General features: G+C 41.2%; 2 protein-coding genes across 2 annotated transcripts in view; one reads left to right on the forward strand and one right to left on the reverse strand.

Moving 5' to 3' along the window:
• Positions 1-52: 52 nt before the first annotated feature.
• LOC134812028 (adhesion G-protein coupled receptor G2-like) lies at positions 53-5,496 on the forward strand. The gene is made up of 9 exons (XM_063819213.1): positions 53-101; positions 341-441; positions 623-738; positions 871-1,069; positions 3,397-3,456; positions 3,954-4,114; positions 4,375-4,534; positions 4,709-4,834; positions 5,045-5,496. The coding sequence occupies exons 1-9, from the start codon at positions 53-55 to the stop codon at positions 5,255-5,257; spliced, it is 1,185 nt and encodes a 394-aa protein (XP_063675283.1). The 3' UTR covers positions 5,258-5,496.
• A 4,507-nt stretch (positions 5,497-10,003) lies between these two features.
• Positions 10,004-17,465, reverse strand: part of LOC134811104 (ammonium transporter 3-like) — an 81,884-nt gene continuing 74,422 nt past the window's right edge. Inside the window, exon 14 of the mRNA XM_063817830.1 lies at positions 10,004-10,254. Coding sequence (XP_063673900.1) covers positions 10,088-10,254 — 167 coding nt within the window. The 3' untranslated portion in view covers positions 10,004-10,087. The remainder of the gene's footprint in view (positions 10,255-17,465) is intronic.

Here is a 17,465-nt window from a genome sequence, read left to right on the forward strand (position 1 = left end):
ACTGCACGGAGAAGAGAAAGAAGTAAAAGAGGGGTTCAATATCGACCTAACCATGAAGGTACTGCTCGGAGGCACCGCAGAGTGCAGATGGTACGATACAGGTAATAAGATCCTAGATCCGGGGTGTAACAGTGTTACTACGTGTTACACTACCAGGGTGTAGCAGTGTTACACTACGTGTTATACCATGGTGTAACAGTGTTACACTACGTGTTACACTGTAACACGTAGCTATCAACTTGAGATCTTTCATACAATAAAGATTTCCAACTGTATAAATAATAAATTCCTCCCTGGATGATAATCCCAAGTCAGTAACTCACACACCCTATTATACCAGAGAGATCAGCCTGGTCGACCAGAGGCTGTCACGTGACAGCGTACACTGGAGATATCCTCCATTGTCAGTGCAACCACCTAACCAGCTTCGCTGCCTTCACTGTACGTTAAACACCTTACTGACCTTATTGATATAGGTCATACAGGATTACATGACATATTGTGGTTATTTCAAATGTACGGAATTTGTTATTTGAGTAATGTTTGTTTAGGGACTAATATTCATGAATGCATCTACATTAACTCTAGACTGTTATGTGTTTTATGATTTACTTGTTTTCAGAGTCTAAGTGAAGTACCGGAGGGACACAAACAGACCCAGTCCGTCATCACAACTCTCCTTTTCGTCCTGTCCATCATTACTCTCGTCTTCACGCTACTCGTCTACATCCCTATCAGGTATACTAGCTTTAAATTTGTGTACAATTTAATTCGTCTGTCTGAAAGTATCACAAAAACACCATTCACTCTCCGTTTACCATCATCACGGCAGGAAACTTATAGTGTGACTGAAACAATAATCCCGATCAGATCGTTTAGAAAAAGACTAATAGTACAAGTGGAGTTGATGGAGGTGACGGCGCTGATTCTAGCGAACATAACGTTCCTAACCCTAGCTCACGCGCAACACCAGTCCCCTGTGTGCACGGGTCTAGTGTTCGGAGTTCAGTATCTCTACCTCGTTACTATCGCCTGGAGCCTTGTTGCTGCTCTCGTCTTCTACAGACAGGTACGTACTGAGTTCAGTATCTCTACCTCGTTACTATAGCCTGGAGCCTTGTTGCTGCTCTCGTCTTCTACAGACAGGTACGTACTGAGTTCAGTATCTCTACCTCGTTACTATAGCCTGGAGCCTTGTTGCTGCTCTAGTCTTCTACAGACAGGTACGTACTGAGTTCAGTATCTCTACCTCGTTACTATAGCCTGGAGCCTTGTTGCTGCTCTAGTCTTCTACAGACAGGTACGTACTGAGTTCAGTATCTCTACCTCGTTACTATAGCCTGGAGCCTTGTTGCTGCTCTCGTCTTCTACAGACAGGTACGTACTGAGTTCAGTATCTCTACCTCGTTACTATAGCCTGGAGCCTTGTTGCTGCTCTCGTCTTCTACAGACAGGTACGTACTGAGTTCAGTATCTCTACCTCGTTACTACAGCCTGGAGCCTTGTTGCTGCTCTCGTCTTCTACAGACAGGTACGTACTGAGTTCAGTATCTCTACCTCGTTACTATAGCCTGGAGCCTTGTTGCTGCTCTCGTCTTCTACAGACAGGTACGTACTGAGTTCAGTATCTCTACCTCGTTACTATAGCCTGGAGCCTTGTTGCTGCTCTCGTCTTCTACAGACAGGTACGTACTGAGTTCAGTATCTCTACCTCGTTACTATAGCCTGGAGCCTTGTTGCTGCTCTCGTCTTCTACAGACAGGTACGTACTGAGTTCAGTATCTCTACCTCGTTACTATAGCCTGGAGCCTTGTTGCTGCTCTCGTCTTCTACAGACAGGTACGTACTGAGTTCAGTATCTCTACCTCGTTACTATAGCCTGGAGCCTTGTTGCTGCTCTCGTCTTCTACAGACAGGTACGTACTGAGTTCAGTATCTCTACCTCGTTACTATAGCCTGGAGCCTTGTTGCTGCTCTCGTCTTCTACAGACAGGTACGTACTGAGTTCAGTATCTCTACCTCGTTACTATAGCCTGGAGCCTTGTTGCTGCTCTCGTCTTCTACAGACAGGTACGTACTGAGTTCAGTATCTCTACCTCGTTACTATAGCCTGGAGCCTTGTTGCTGCTCTCGTCTTCTACAGACAGGTACGTACTGAGTTCAGTATCTCTACCTCGTTACTACAGCCTGGAGCCTTGTTGCTGCTCTCGTCTTCTACAGACAGGTACGTACTGAGTTCAGTATCTCTACCTCGTTACTATAGCCTGGAGCCTTGTTGCTGCTCTCGTCTTCTACAGACAGGTACGTACTGAGTTCAGTATCTCTACCTCGTTACTATAGCCTGGAGCCTTGTTGCTGCTCTCGTCTTCTACAGACAGGTACGTACTGAGTTCAGTATCTCTACCTCGTTACTATAGCCTGGAGCCTTGTTGCTGCTCTCGTCTTCTACAGACAGGTACGTACTGAGTTCAGTATCTCTACCTCGTTACTATAGCCTGGAGCCTTGTTGCTGCTCTCGTCTTCTACAGACAGGTACGTACTGAGTTCAGTATCTCTACCTCGTTACTATAGCCTGGAGCCTTGTTGCTGCCCTCGTCTTCTACAGACAGGTACGTACTGAGTTCAGTATCTCTACCTCGTTACTATAGCCTGGAGCCTTGTTGCTGCCCTCGTCTTCTACAGACAGGTACGTACTGAGTTCAGTATCTCTACCTCGTTACTATAGCCTGGAGCCTTGTTGCTGCTCTCGTCTTCTACAGACAGGTACGTACTGAGTTCAGTATCTCTACCTCGTTACTATAGCCTGGAGCCTTGTTGCTGCTCTCGTCTTCTACAGACAGGTACGTACTGAGTTCAGTATCTCTACCTCGTTACTATAGCCTGGAGCCTTGTTGCTGCTCTCGTCTTCTACAGACAGGTACGTACTGAGTTCTGTATCTCTACCTCGTTACTATAGCCTGGAGCCTTGTTGCTGCTCTCGTCTTCTACAGACAGGTACGTACTGAGTTCAGTATCTCTACCTCGTTACTATAGCCTGGAGCCTTGTTGCTGCCCTCGTCTTCTACAGACAGGTACGTACTGAGTTCAGTATCTCTACCTCGTTACTATAGCCTGGAGCCTTGTTGCTGCCCTCGTCTTCTACAGACAGGTACGTACTGAGTTCAGTATCTCTACCTCGTTACTATAGCCTGGAGCCTTGTTGCTGCCCTCGTCTTCTACAGACAGGTACGTACTGAGTTCAGTATCTCTACCTCGTTACTACAGCCTGGAGCCTTGTTGCTGCTCTCGTCTTCTACAGACAGGTACGTACTGAGTTCTGTATCTCTACCTCGTTACTATAGCCTGGAGCCTTGTTGCTGCTCTCGTCTTCTACAGACAGGTACGTACTGAGTTCAGTATCTCTACCTCGTTACTATAGCCTGGAGCCTTGTTGCTGCTCTCGTCTTCTACAGACAGGTACGTACTGGGATTCTACAGACAGGTACGTACTAAGATTCTACAGACAGGTACGTACTGAGATTCTACAGACAGGTACGTACTAAGATTCTACAGACAGGTACGTACTAAGATTCTACAGACAGGTACGTACTGAGATTCTACAGACAGGTACGTACTAAGATTCTACAGACAGGTACGCACTGAGATTCTACAGACAGGTACGTACTGAGATTCTACAGACAGGTACGTACTAAGATTCTACAGACAGGTACGTACTAAGATTCTACAGACAGGTACGTACTGAGATTCTACAGACAGGTACGTACTAAGATTCTACAGACAGGTACGTACTGAGATTCTACAGACAGATACGTACTAAGATTTTACAGACAGATACGTACTGAGATTCTACAGACAGATACGTACTGAGATTCTACAGACAGGTATGTACAAAATGTGAAACTTCGTTATATCTACAATTCACGACACTATTTTAGTTGCCACATTTCCAACAGATAGTAAAGGCGATACACACGTACGGCAAGAGTTACGACCACACTTTCAAAATATCCTGTGTTCTCTGCTGGGTCCTACCTCTCATCTTCCCCTCCTTTGCTCTCATCTACTCGGACAAACATCATCTCAACTATCTCGCTGACATGGATGGAGAATTTGGGTAAACATATTTTACCTTTCTAAGAGGGGGGGGGGGGGGGGGGGGGGGGCAACATGCAACGTCACGCCACTGAGTACGATCCTGCTAATTATATTGAATAAATGATCAATCACTTAAATAGTTTACAATTAAAAACAGCAACTTGTGAAAACGATTTCATTAAAAATAAAAAATTGTGTGATTCCTAGCTAGTTGCTAGGCAACATAGCTAGTTGCTAGGTAACATAGCTAGTTGCTAGGTAACATGTTTTCTTAAACAGCTGCTGGATATCTGAGACGTGGAAGATCTATACGTTTATTGTGCCGATTTTGGCAGTTGTTGCCGTGAACACTTTCTTAGGCATCCGAGTGGTCATTATCATGATCAGAGCCAGTAGCAATCGCGGTGATGACAAAGACGACACGTGGAAAATACAAACGGTAATTTAATAATTCCTTTATCTTGAACAGATTCCGTTAACTTGCTGAATCAATAATTTAAGTATACCCCCCCCCCCCCCCGGCCCCAACACCTTAGTAACACCTTAGTAACACCTAGTAACACCTTAGTAACACCTTAGTAACACTAACACCCAGTAACGCATCTCTCCTCAGAGGCACATCAAGTCAATACTCTCACTAATCATGCTTTTTGGAGTATCCTTCCTCTTATCCCTCTTTACCTACGGACCTCAAGCTCTCGTCTTTCAGTACCTCTTCATCATCTTCACTTGCTCCCAGGTACTTTTAGAGAATCTTTAATTACTTGTTTTACAGTGATCATAATATTTGACTGTTTCTTTTTTCACAGTTTGGACAATTTCACTCGGCTTACATGCTCGCTTTGAAGCATTTGCTCCATTTCTGCACTGAACGTTAATATTCATCCGGATTAAACCTGACCATTAAATGAGGCTAAACACGTCTTCGTCAACATCATTACTTTTTCAGGGTCTATTTATTTTCATCTTGTTCGTCCCCCTGCGACCGGAGGTTCACTCTGAATGGAAGACTATACTGGGGTCCAGTGCAGGTGCTCGACTCATGAGCCCGAGGTACACCTCCCGAACCAGCCAAGCCACCAACAGCAGTCTTTTCAACAAGACCAATAACAAGATCTTCGTTCGGAAGGACTCTGTCGTCGACCGATGCGTTCCTTCTTAGATCACCTGCATTGATGATATATATTCAGAATACCACTCAGATTACACTTATCAACTAAGCAACACAATCGTTATTTTCCGTCTAAGAATTTTTGATAATTTGATCGTAGCCAAAACGATCACTTTTTGAAAGCATCCGTTTGAAACTTTGTTACTTTTCACTTTAACATTAGTCAGAATCCGAATTATATTTTGTGAAATGAAATTCATTTACTATAGCAATTTGTTCGACTTTTTCCAACCCTGTCAATAATTGATCCCATTTTGAATTATGAATTATATTCATTGTATTTTTAAAGTATACTTTATTCGGACCATTTTAAACTAAACTCTTTTGTTAAAAATTTTTTTGCAGTTTTTACCGAATTTTTCTCCAGAAAACAATTAGTCAGTCAACTATAGATGGTATATGACACAATTGAGGCGCTGAAAGTTTGATTCCGGTCCGAGGAAACACAAATTTGACAATGGACAAATTCGATGGACTTTTTGCCCAGGGACTAATTAATCAACGAACTGAGGATGGTATTGGTATATATGAGACCAAATTGAGGTACTGAATGTCAAAATCCCCGACAAAATGGAAAAAATCATGTTATCCCATTTCTTGTCCCATTTTCAGATTTTGAAGACGAAATTTCCACGACCGAAATTTAGCAGTTTTGACCGAATTTTTTTCCAGAAACCAATTAGTCAGTCAACTTTAGGAGGAAGCTCATTACAGAAAGCTTTACAAAACGAAAATTCATATTTTTCAAATTCTGTCCCATTTCCAAAAATGAAAGTTTCTGAACACAAATTTGACAGATTCGATGGACTTTTTGCGAAGGGACCAATTAGTCAGCTAAGTGAGGTTGAGACGAAATTGAGGTATAGTACTGAAAGTCAAAATCCCCGACTCAATGTAAAATCTGAACTGTTCCGGGCCAAGTTGAGATATAGGACTAGGCCTAGCAGGCAGCAAGTTGAGATATATGCTCCCAGAGGACTAGCAGGCAGCGAAGGGTGTCTGCCAAACTGTCATCGGGAGAATAGTACCATCCCTGTGGGCAGTTATATAAAACGCATCTTCTATTGAAACGAGCGAGCGATTGAAACAAAAGATTATCATTTTGTGTATCAATGTAAAATGAGGGTATAAAGATAGAATACAAATCAACTTTAAATAATTACAAATATCCCATCTCCACAATTGATATTATCTACAGTATACAAATTACACAGTATCAACAATATGGAAAATCCAACTAGTCTAGTTGTAAGTTACTGGGCGGCGCTCAGCCTGTCATTCCGCCGAATCTTTATGTTTATGAACATAATAGCCTGGGGTCCCCAGGTAAGTTGTAAGGTAAGAATTAGTTAGATGGCGAGATCTTGTAACCAGGTAACCAGGTAATCAGGTAACCAGGTAACCAGGTAACCAGGTAACCTGGTAAACAATATGGGCAATCCAACACAGATAGTCTAGTTGTAAGGTAAGAATTAGTTAGATTGCGAGATCTTGTAACCAGGTAACCAGGTAACCAGGTAATCAGGTAACCAGGTAACCAGGTAACCAGGTAACCTGGTAAACAATATGGGCAATCCAACACAGATAGGCTAGTAGTAAGGTAAGAATTAGTTAGATGGCGAGATCTTGTAACCAGGTAACCAGGTAACCAGGTAACCAGGTAACCAGGTAACCAGGTAACCAGGTAACCAGGTAACCTGGTAAACAATATGGGCAATCCAACACAGATAGGCTAGTAGTAAGGTAAGAATTAGTTAGATGGCGAGATCTTGTAACCAGGTAACCAGGTAACCAGGTAACCAGGTAACCAGGTAACCAGGTAACCAGGTAACCTGGTAAACAATATGGGCAATCCAACACAGATAGTCTAGTTGTAAGGTAAGAATTAGTTAGATGGCGAGATCTTGTAACCAGGTAACCAGGTAACCAGGTAACCAGGTAACCAGGTAACCAGGTAACCTGGTAAACAATATGGGCAATCCAACACAGATAGTCTAGTTGTAAGGTAAGAATTAGTTAGATGGCGAGATCTTGTAACCAGGTAACCAGGTAACCAGGTAACCAGGTAACCAGGTAACCAGGTAACCAGGTAACCAGGTAAACAATATGGGCAATCCAACACAGATAGTCTAGTTGTAAGGTAAGAATTAGTTAGATGGCGAGATCTTGTAACCAGGTAACCAGGTAACCAGGTAATCAGGTAATCAGGTAACCAGGTAACCAGGTAACCAGGTAAACAATATGGGCAATCCAACACAGATAGTCTAGTTGTAAGGTAAGAATTAGTTAGATGGCAAGATCTTGTAACCAGGTAACCAGGTAACCAGGTAATCAGGTAACCAGGTAACCAGGTAACCAGGTAACCAGGTAAACAATATGGGCAATCCAACACAGATAGTCTAGTTGTAAGGTAAGAATTAGTTAGATGGCGAGATCTTGTAACCAGGTAACCAGGTAACCAGGTAATCAGGTAACCAGGTAACCAGGTAACCAGGTAACCTGGTAAACAATATGGGCAATCCAACACAGATAGGCTAGTAGTAAGGTAAGAATTAGTTAGATGGCGAGATCTTGTAACCAGGTAACCAGGTAATCAGGTAACCAGGTAACCAGGTAACCAGGTAACCAGGTAACCAGGTAACCTGGTAAACAATATGGGCAATCCAACACAGATAGTCTAGTTGTAAGGTAAGAATTAGTTAGATGGCGAGATCTTGTAACCAGATAACCAGGTAACCAGGTAATCAGGTAACCAGGTAACCAGGTAATCAGGTAACCAGGTAACCTGGTAAACAATATGGGCAATCCAACACAGATAGGCTAGTAGTAAGGTAAGAATTAGTTAGATGGCGAGATCTTGTAACCAAGTAACCAGGTAACCAGGTAACCAGGTAACCAGGTAACCAGGTAACCAGGTAACCAGGTAACCTAGTAAACAATATGGGCAATCCAACACAGATAGTCTAGTTGTAAGGTAAGAATTAGTTAGATGGCGAGATCTTGTAACCAGGTAACCAGGTAATCAGGTAACCAGGTAACCAGGTAAACAATATGGGCAATCCAACACAGATAGTATAGTTGTAAGGTAAGAATTAGTTAGATGGCGAGATCTTGTAACCAGGTAACCAGGTAACCAGGTAACCAGGTAACCAGGTAATCAGGTAACCAGGTAACCAGGTAACCAGGTAAACAATATGGGCAATCCAACACAGATAGTATAGTTGTAAGGTAAGAATTAGTTAGATGGCGAGATCTTGTAACCAGGTAACCAGGTAACCAGGTAACCAGGTAACCAGGTAACCAGGTAACCAGGTAACCTGGTAAACAATATGGGCAATCCAACACAGATAGGCTAGTAGTAAGGTAAGAATTAGTTAGATGGCGAGATCTTGTAACCAGGTAATCAGGTAACCAGGTAACCAGGTAACCAGGTAACCAGGTAACCAGGTAACCTGGTAAACAATATGGGCAATCCAACACAGTTAGTCTAGTTGTAAGGTAAGAATTAGTTAGATGGCGAGATCTTGTAACCAGGTAACCAGGTAACCAGGTAACCAGGTAACCAGGTAACCAGGTAACCAGGTAACCAGGTAACCTGGTAAACAATATGGGCAATCCAACACAGATAGTCTAGTTGTAAGGTAAGAATTAGTTAGATGGCGAGATCTTGTAACCAGGTAACCAGGTAACCAGGTAACCAGGTAACCAGGTAACCAGGTAACCTGGTAACCAGGTAATCGGGTAATCAGGTAAACAATATGGACAATCCAACACAGATAGTCTAGTAGTAAGGTAAGAATTAGTTAGATGGCGAGATCTTGTAACCAGGTAACCAGGTAACCAGGTAACCAGGTAATCAGGTAACCAGGTAACCAGGTAACCAGGTAACCAGGTAAACAATATGGACAATCCAACACAGATAGTCTAGTTGTAAGGTAAGAATTAGTTAGATGGCGAGATCTTGTAACCAGGTAACCAGGTAACCAGGTAACCAGGTAACCAGGTAACCAGGTAACCAGGTAACCAGGTAACCAGGTAACCAGGTAACCAGGTAACCTGGTAAACAACATGGACAATCCAACACAGATAGTATAGTTGTAAGGTAAGAATTAGTTAGATGGCGAGATCTTCTAAAGTAGACTGACTGACAAGAATGATAATGAGAGTAGAAATAGCAGACACTGGTATGTGTTACCATGGTAACACGTGACACTGTGTGTGACGGGAAATATAGCTTATTAAATAAATCACCCAATAAATAAGTCGCTCAATCTTGGCGGTCAACTTCCATCTAATTTATGTTAATGTATAATGAATATGATTAATGAGGCGAGAGTCAGTACCCTAGATCTTTAGCGGTGGAATTCGAGCGTAAATATTTTGGCTGATTAATGCCGCAATTCTTTTGCTAAATTAATTAAAATAGTATTAACTCTAATGACTAGGAGGAGACCTCTTCATGTAGCATGTATGTTAACTCTCCATAAATAGATAAATCATATTTCTTTTTATTTATCATCGCAAATTTTACCTTATCAACAACACGCACGTATATATTCTTACTGTCACCAAAATGTAACTAGGTCGAACGGAAAAATTAGGTCTCACGCAGGAATTAGGTCTCACGCAGGCGCGGCTTTTAAGTGTATTTATATGTATATCACGCGCCTGCGTGAGATCTAATTCCTGCGTGAGACCTAATTCCTGCGTGAGACCTAATATCTCCGTTCGACCTAGTTACATCTTGGTGACAGTTAAACCTAAGTTTGTGGTAAATCGAGGTTTTACTGTTTTTGAACGATCTTAATGAGACTCTATAATCTATATGGCAGAGTCCTCTCCGGCAGAGTCCCACTCTATATTGAATTCCCCGCTTTTCAAGGATCCTGATCGTTTTGCCCTGCTCGGAGGCGTCAACTCTAAGTCCTCTCCTTCGATATCAGGGTACACCGTCTTTATTAGACCAAGAGCTGACAACGGGTCATCACCTGTAGAAATACATGCGTTAGAGTAGTTAATGTTATTTCTACCTGTAGAGTAGTTAATGTTATTTCGCACGATTTTACTTGGTATCATTTATACCAAATGAAAGATGTTAACAGAACTATCAACTTAGAATACATATTCTTCAATTCGACTAGTGTAAACTTCATTTGTTCTAAATGTAGGGCGAGAGAGAAAGAGGGATGCAGAAAATAGGATAGAGGAATTGAAGGTAAGAGTAGAGCTCGACCGGGATACCGGCCGGGATTTTGTGTTATTGTCCCGGTCCCGGCCGGGATTACTGTTTTAGCCGGGATATTAGCCGGGATTTTAAAAACAGAATTTCGAACTTTTTAATCCAATTTAGCTTCAAATTCATATTTTATTACTTTGACTTAGACAAATGTAACGACTGTTAAGAATCGAACTAATCGAAATGAAAATCGAAACTTGAAGGATTGATTAGATTTCAGGCTCATCTTCATCCGAAGATATAACGATGTTGATATCAATGTTAGTTAGTACTTATTAGATTGGTCAATGGACCCTTTATACGAAGGTTGCTTAAAATGTTCCATTTCAACATAGAAATATCGTGAAAATCCCGGTACCGGCCGGGATTAAGCTGATCCCGGTCCCGGCCGGGATTTCAGTTTCATCCCAGTCCCGGTCACGGCCGGGATGAGGATCATCCCGGCCCGGTCCCGGCCGGGACAAAATTCCGATCCCGGTCGACCCCTGGGTAAGAGTGAGGAAAATAATTTTAGATTTTTTATATCCACGCCTAAATGCATAATTTTTCCCGGGACAGTGACTTGGATTTCTAACGTGCATGAATTGGTTCCAAAACTGAAGAAATGCAGACACTTTAAAATTGTAGGCCTGTTTATGTTAATGAAGACAACTCGTTACCATAGTAACACTACCAACTTAGCCTGTTAAGGAGACAGCTTTCGCGACAATATAATTACATAAGATAGCTGCATTCTCAAGTTATGACACTAGAACTAGTGTCAACTTTGACAAATTACATTATAATTACTGTTGCTCTATGTTGCTCAATTTATTTAGATTGTAAAGATAACGAGAATATACTGGCGACAGCAAGGAGGGGGAGGACTTTAATCTTACAGAACTGATCGTTAGTACTCCATACTTTGAATGAGGGTTAACAATTATATACCCTTATGTATTGTTACAATAAACTATAATGCCTTCTTTGTTTAGACGTTAAAGAAACGGGTCCCCTACATATTAATTATACGTCAAGATAGTCAGCAGCTAACATTTCCAATATGTATTTAAATGTTATGAATGAGCGTTACAAACATGTTACATGGTAAGGTCTCCTCCTAGTCGTTGGAGTGGCCTGCATCACACACATCGCGTTGGCGGCGTAACATATGTCTCCACTGTACTCGGTTGGTAGCCAAAGCTTCTGTTGTGTCGTTGTCGATGTTTTCAACACCTGTAAACTTAGCAGCATCTTCGAGTACGCAGGACTTCCAGTTCTTACGGGGTCTGCCCCTTGACCTCTTTCCATAGTTTGGCTTCCAGTTCAACAGAAACCTCGGTAGTCTAGAGTCTGGCATTCTAACTACATGTCCATACCAACGTAGCCTGGCAGCACTGATGAAAGTCTCAACTGACTTGATGCCAGCCCTCCTAAGAACTTCGTCGTTGGTTACATGAAAGAACCGTTTAATCCTAAGGATCCTTCTCAAGGAGGTTTGATGGAAAACCTCGAAACGTTTCATCTGCTTTTTGGTGGTGTTCCAGACTTCAGCTCCATACAACAAGATGGTGAGGACAGCAGCCCTATAGATCCTGATCTTGGTTGGAGTCTTTATAGTTCTGCTATTCCAAATGTTCCAGAGCTGATGAAAGGCGCCATTAGCCTTCTGGATACGGACATCCAGGTCTCTGTTGATTGTCCCATCCCCACTAATAGTTGCACCCAGGTAGACAAAGTTGCTAACCTGCTCGACGGGTTCACCCTCAACCGACAGCTCAATACAATCATCCTTGATGAAAGGTCGCTGGGAGGCGCACTTGCTTACAGCCATGCATTGGGTCTTCTTTGCATTTATTCTGAGCCCAGCGTAGGAGCTGTAATGAACTAATAGATCAGTTGATTCCTGTAGGCCTTCCCCTGAGTTGTCCATAATAGCCATGTCATCAGCATAATCGGTGTCCAGAATGACCTTTTCCTCGACCGTCTTCATCTCTTTCTGCAGCACTGCGCCTTGACTGATGATCTTGTTGGTCTCAGCCAGAAATGCAGAAAAGTTTAGGCAGAAATTAAAGACAGGAGGTGCTTGAATGTCACCCTGACCTGTGCCTGAGTTAACATCAAACCAGTCTGTCAGCTCCCCATGGTCTGGCATTTCTTTATGGTCAGGCATTTCTTTATGGTCAGGCTTTTCTTTATGGTCGGGCATTTCCTTATGGTCAGGCATTTCTTTATGGTCAGGCATTTCCTTATGGTCGGGCATTTCCTTATGGTCAGGCATTTCTTTATGGTCAGGCATTTCTTTATGGTCAGGCATTTCTTTATAGTCAGGCATTTCTTTTAAGTCACGTGACATTTTGATGGATTTCGGATTATTTAGTTTAAAACTACAATAACACATAGTTGATTGGATTTTAAATTTGAACTATTTTTCCGTCGTATTACTCGTAAATGCTAGTGAACCTGCTTGGCAATACCGTCGAATTAATCGTAAATGCTAGTGAACCTGCTTGGCAATACCGTCGTATTAATCGTAAATGCTAGTGAACCTGCTTGTAAATGCTAGTGAATCTGCTTGTAAATGCTAGTGAACCTGCTTGTAAATGCTAGTGAACCTGCTTGGCAATACTTCGAAAATTGTTAATTTCGATACCACCTGCTGAGCGACCAAGGACCGGGGAATAATAAAATGAAATTTGAATTTTAGAAAAACAAGAATCTACCCTGATTCAAATTCTCTTTACTCTCCTACTCGCTCCTAGTTCTCCTTGCAGTGAGTCAGCTCTTGAGATATAATTTTCCTCTAGAACTACCCAGATCCTAACTACCAAAACAAATTACGGCTTAGTGGCTCAGTTGGTTAATCCGCATGGTACTGCTTGAGGTACCAGGTTCGATTCCCGACTCTGTCACTAGCCTTCGGCTTCCTGTAATTGGCTGGTTACACACTTGTGTAACAATGTGGCTGTTGGAATGTCCGAAGTAAAATAAGTGTTGAGATAAAAAAAGAAATATTAATAATCCCAAGTGATATGGCCAGACACGTGGAATGTGTCATTTTATCGTTAAATCGTCACAAGCACCTGTATTATTAGTGCTAGCAAGGAATATTACAAGCACCTGTATTATTAGTATATATAGTGCTAGCAAGGAATATTTCTTGTGAGCTTCTCCATTCTCTCATTTCAACCCCAATAACTATAAGTTTTTAGGGTAAGGAACATCACTAATATTTATAAATGTTCTAGAAAACCGCTGCAATCGGTCTTTTGACGTTTTTAGTGCAGATTTATAATTAACAGTCAGGTAAAATTCCCACAAAAACAAGTTCGAGAATAATTGTCAATTAGTGATGCAGGCCACTCTAACGACTAGGAGGAGACCTTACCATGTCATGTCATGTCTTTGCAAAGTTCGAGAAGAATTGTCAATTAGCTGCTCCATTTGCAAAGTTCGAGAAGAATTGTCAATTAGCTATTCCCTTTGTTCGAGAAGAATTGTCAATTAGCTGCTCCCTTTAATTTACTACTTTACTTTGCATCTTCGACTCAGCTAACCAGACCCCGCAGAAATTATTACCGACAAACAAGAGAAAATTTTATTTAAATGTAATTTGCGAGGATGTATTTTGACGTTTGTCCGTTTTTACTTGAGAGCTTGCTTTTAGTTTAGACGAAAGTCCATTCGGTACCAATTTTCATAGCAATCGCAGGATATGAAACCGTGTCAGCTGAGTTCCAATTCTTCCTTAATGCGTTTATAGTCAGAAAGCTCACTAGCAGCCGCCAGCCTCACGAAAATGTCTCATTTACTTTTATATACGGAACTTTGTTCGTTGCGATTACATTATTTAACGCGCTATTTTAAAGTTTTTACTTTTACCAGTTACCGCCCTTTTTCATGGTCTCAATTATTTACACGCGCTTAAGTTGTTAGGTTTAATTGGATCTATTATCTCCCCTGTTATGTGTCGACGAAGCTATTAAAGGTCCTGACCCAGTAATATTTTAACACCGTTGAGAAGTTGGGTCATGACTCAAATGAGGGAATTAACCTGTAATTTAATGATCTAATAGTAATATGCCATGCTGAACAGTCGAATATGTTTGATCGTCGTTTTTATTTATTATTCACTTTGCTAAATCCATACCTCGTTGAATTAATATGTACATCTCCTGATAAAACCGAAAAACAACTTAAGAGAAACAAGAATTTCGCCGCGGTTAAACCACGCACGATCAATTTTCCCGGCCCTACGATGTACTTGTACTATTAATTCTTTTGAGTGAAAAGTGTGAGTGCAAAAAAGTGCAACATATTTAATTTACATACTATGTTTTTTATAAATGAGTGGGATTCGTGCATGGTAAAAATTGACGATTCATTTGACCAATGTAGCGCCGCGCATCAACAATAAATGAATCCAGAATATTGCGGAAAATAACTTTGCGAAGGAGGAACTTCACTGTAATTAATTAACACATGGCTAGCGTCGCGCGCAGCATAACAGACGCCTCATATACACATAATTATAGGCGAGTGGTCTATATTGCGAAGGAGCAGACTTTTGCCATCAACGTAGGACCGTCGGGCCACCTCATATATCCAAACCCGATTACTTATTCCCTACGATCTTTTTGCCTTCGCAAAGAGCAGGGAAAAAATCAACCCCGAATAGTGGAAAGTACCGAGTAGTGACTAATGATGGAAAAGTCTATAAACATATTGGGATTTATTGCTGCGGCGGTAGCCACTTTCCTTCTTTTCATCTCTTTGTGCATATTCGGCGTTCCTAGCGCTTAAGTTCCTGATGGGTGTGCTATCACGGTAAGAAATTACAAATTATAAATTATCTAATTATAAATTTAACTCGTTGGGTAATGAAGAAAGTCTTAGTTAAAAACCAGACATTAGCAGAAATAACTAAAATTGATGATTTATTAATTAAATACCATGGTAACCAAATATTTGCTAATAACCATGGTAACCAAATACTTGCTCATAACCATGGTAACCAAATTCTTGCTCATAACCATGGTAACCAAATACTTGCTCATAACCATGGTGACCAAATTCTTGCTCATACCCATGGTGACCAAATTCTTGCTCATAACCATGGTAACCAAATACTTGCTCATAACCATGGTGACCAAATACTTGCTCGTAACCATGGTAACCAAATTTCTTGCTTATTAACCATGGTAACCAGATACTTGCTCGTAACCATGGTAATTAAAAACTTGCTCATAACCATGGTAACAAAATACTTGCTCGTAACCATGGTAACCAGATACTTGCTCGTAACCATGGTAACCAAATACTTGCTCATAACCATGGTAACCAAATACTTGCTCATAACCATGGTAACCAAATACTTGCTCATAACCATGGTAACCAAATACTTGCTCGTAACCATGGTAACCAAATACTTGCTCATAACCATGGTAACCAAATACTTGCTCATAACCATGGTAACCAAATACTTGCTCATAACCATGGTAACCAAATACTTGCTCATAACCATGGTAACCAAATACTTGCTCGTAACCATGGTAACCAAATACTTGCTCGTAACCATGGTAACCAAATACTTGCTCATAACCATGGTAACCAAATACTTGCTCGTAACCATGGTAACCAAATACTTGCTCATAACCATGATAACCACATACTTGCTCGTAACCATGGTAACCAGATACTTGCTCGTAACCATGGTAAACAAATACTTGCTCGTAACCATGGTAAACAAATACTTGCTCATAACCATGGTAACCAAATACTTGCTCGTAACCATGGTAACCAAATACTTGCTCATAACCATAGTGACCAAGTAATTGCTCGTAACCATGGTAACCAAATACTTGCTTATAACCATGGTAACCAAATAATTGCTCATAACCATGGTAACCAAATACTTGCTCGTTACCATGGTAACCAGATACTTGCTCGTAACCATGGTAAACAAATACTTGCTCGTAACCATGGTTAACAAATACTTGCTCATAACCATGGTAACCAAATACTTGCTCGTAACCATGGTAACCAAATACTTGCTAATAACCATGGTAACCAAATACTTGCTCGTAACCATGGTAACCAAATACTTGCTAATAACCATCGTAACCAAATACTTGCTCGTAACCATGGTAACCAAATAATTGCTCATAACCATGGTAACCAAATACTTGCTCGTAACCATGGTAACCAGATACTTGCTCGTAACCATGGTAAACAAATACTTGCTCGTAACCATGGTTAACAAATACTTGCTCATAACCATGGTAACCAAATACTTGCTCATAACCATGGTAACCAAATACTTGCTTATAACCATGGTAACCAAATACTTGCTCGTAACCATGGTAACCAGATACTTGCTCAGGTCTTGTTGGGTTTCCTGGCCGGGGGGTTGTGCTCGTTCATGAGATTGGTTGATGTAGTCAGCTCTACTGGTGAGTCTCATTTTATTATTATTATTATAAAACAGGATCTTACCAACAAAAATGATTCTTAAAAATACCTTAATGCGGTAAACTGTACCCTTGAACAAGAATTGCGCCCGTTGTTTCGTTTTGGCGCTAGATTTCCATTTCACATTTACTATAACTTTAAGTATAAGCTCCAATCAGCTCACTTCAATCTTCATGATAATAATATTGATAAATTATGCATCAAATACGGGAAAAAATTCAGTTCAATTGCCGTAGAACTTAACTTGTATCTGTAATTCAAGAAATTATCAGCAAAGGTAAACTATACTCGTATACACATCAATACACTACGCGTGCCACGTACAAATTGTTATTGGGCGTATTACCTAATTGTAATATTATACATTACATCCATCGTAATCGTATACATTAAAACACAGTCGCGCCGCGCATTCATAGATCACAGGCTATCTATACAACACATCTCCGCAAGCAATCCTCGCGCGCGCGCAACTTTTTCGTTGCTTGGTAACGAACGGAAGCAAGGAACACG

This window comes from Bolinopsis microptera, chromosome 2 (assembly GCF_026151205.1).
Source record: "Bolinopsis microptera isolate Bmic1 chromosome 2, MBARI_Bmic_1.0, whole genome shotgun sequence".
Lineage (NCBI taxonomy): Eukaryota > Metazoa > Ctenophora > Tentaculata > Lobata > Bolinopsidae > Bolinopsis > Bolinopsis microptera.

Coding starts and splice junctions, on each gene's coding strand:
- LOC134812028 (XM_063819213.1), top strand. CDS start 53: ATGAAGGTACTGCTCGGAGGCACCGCAGAGTGCAGATGGTACGATACA. Junction 3,457..3,953: donor CTCTCGTCTTCTACAGACAG/GTACGTACTGGG, acceptor CATTTCCAACAG/ATAGTAAAGGCGATACACAC. Junction 4,835..5,044: donor TCATCTTCACTTGCTCCCAG/GTACTTTTAGAG, acceptor TTACTTTTTCAG/GGTCTATTTATTTTCATCTT.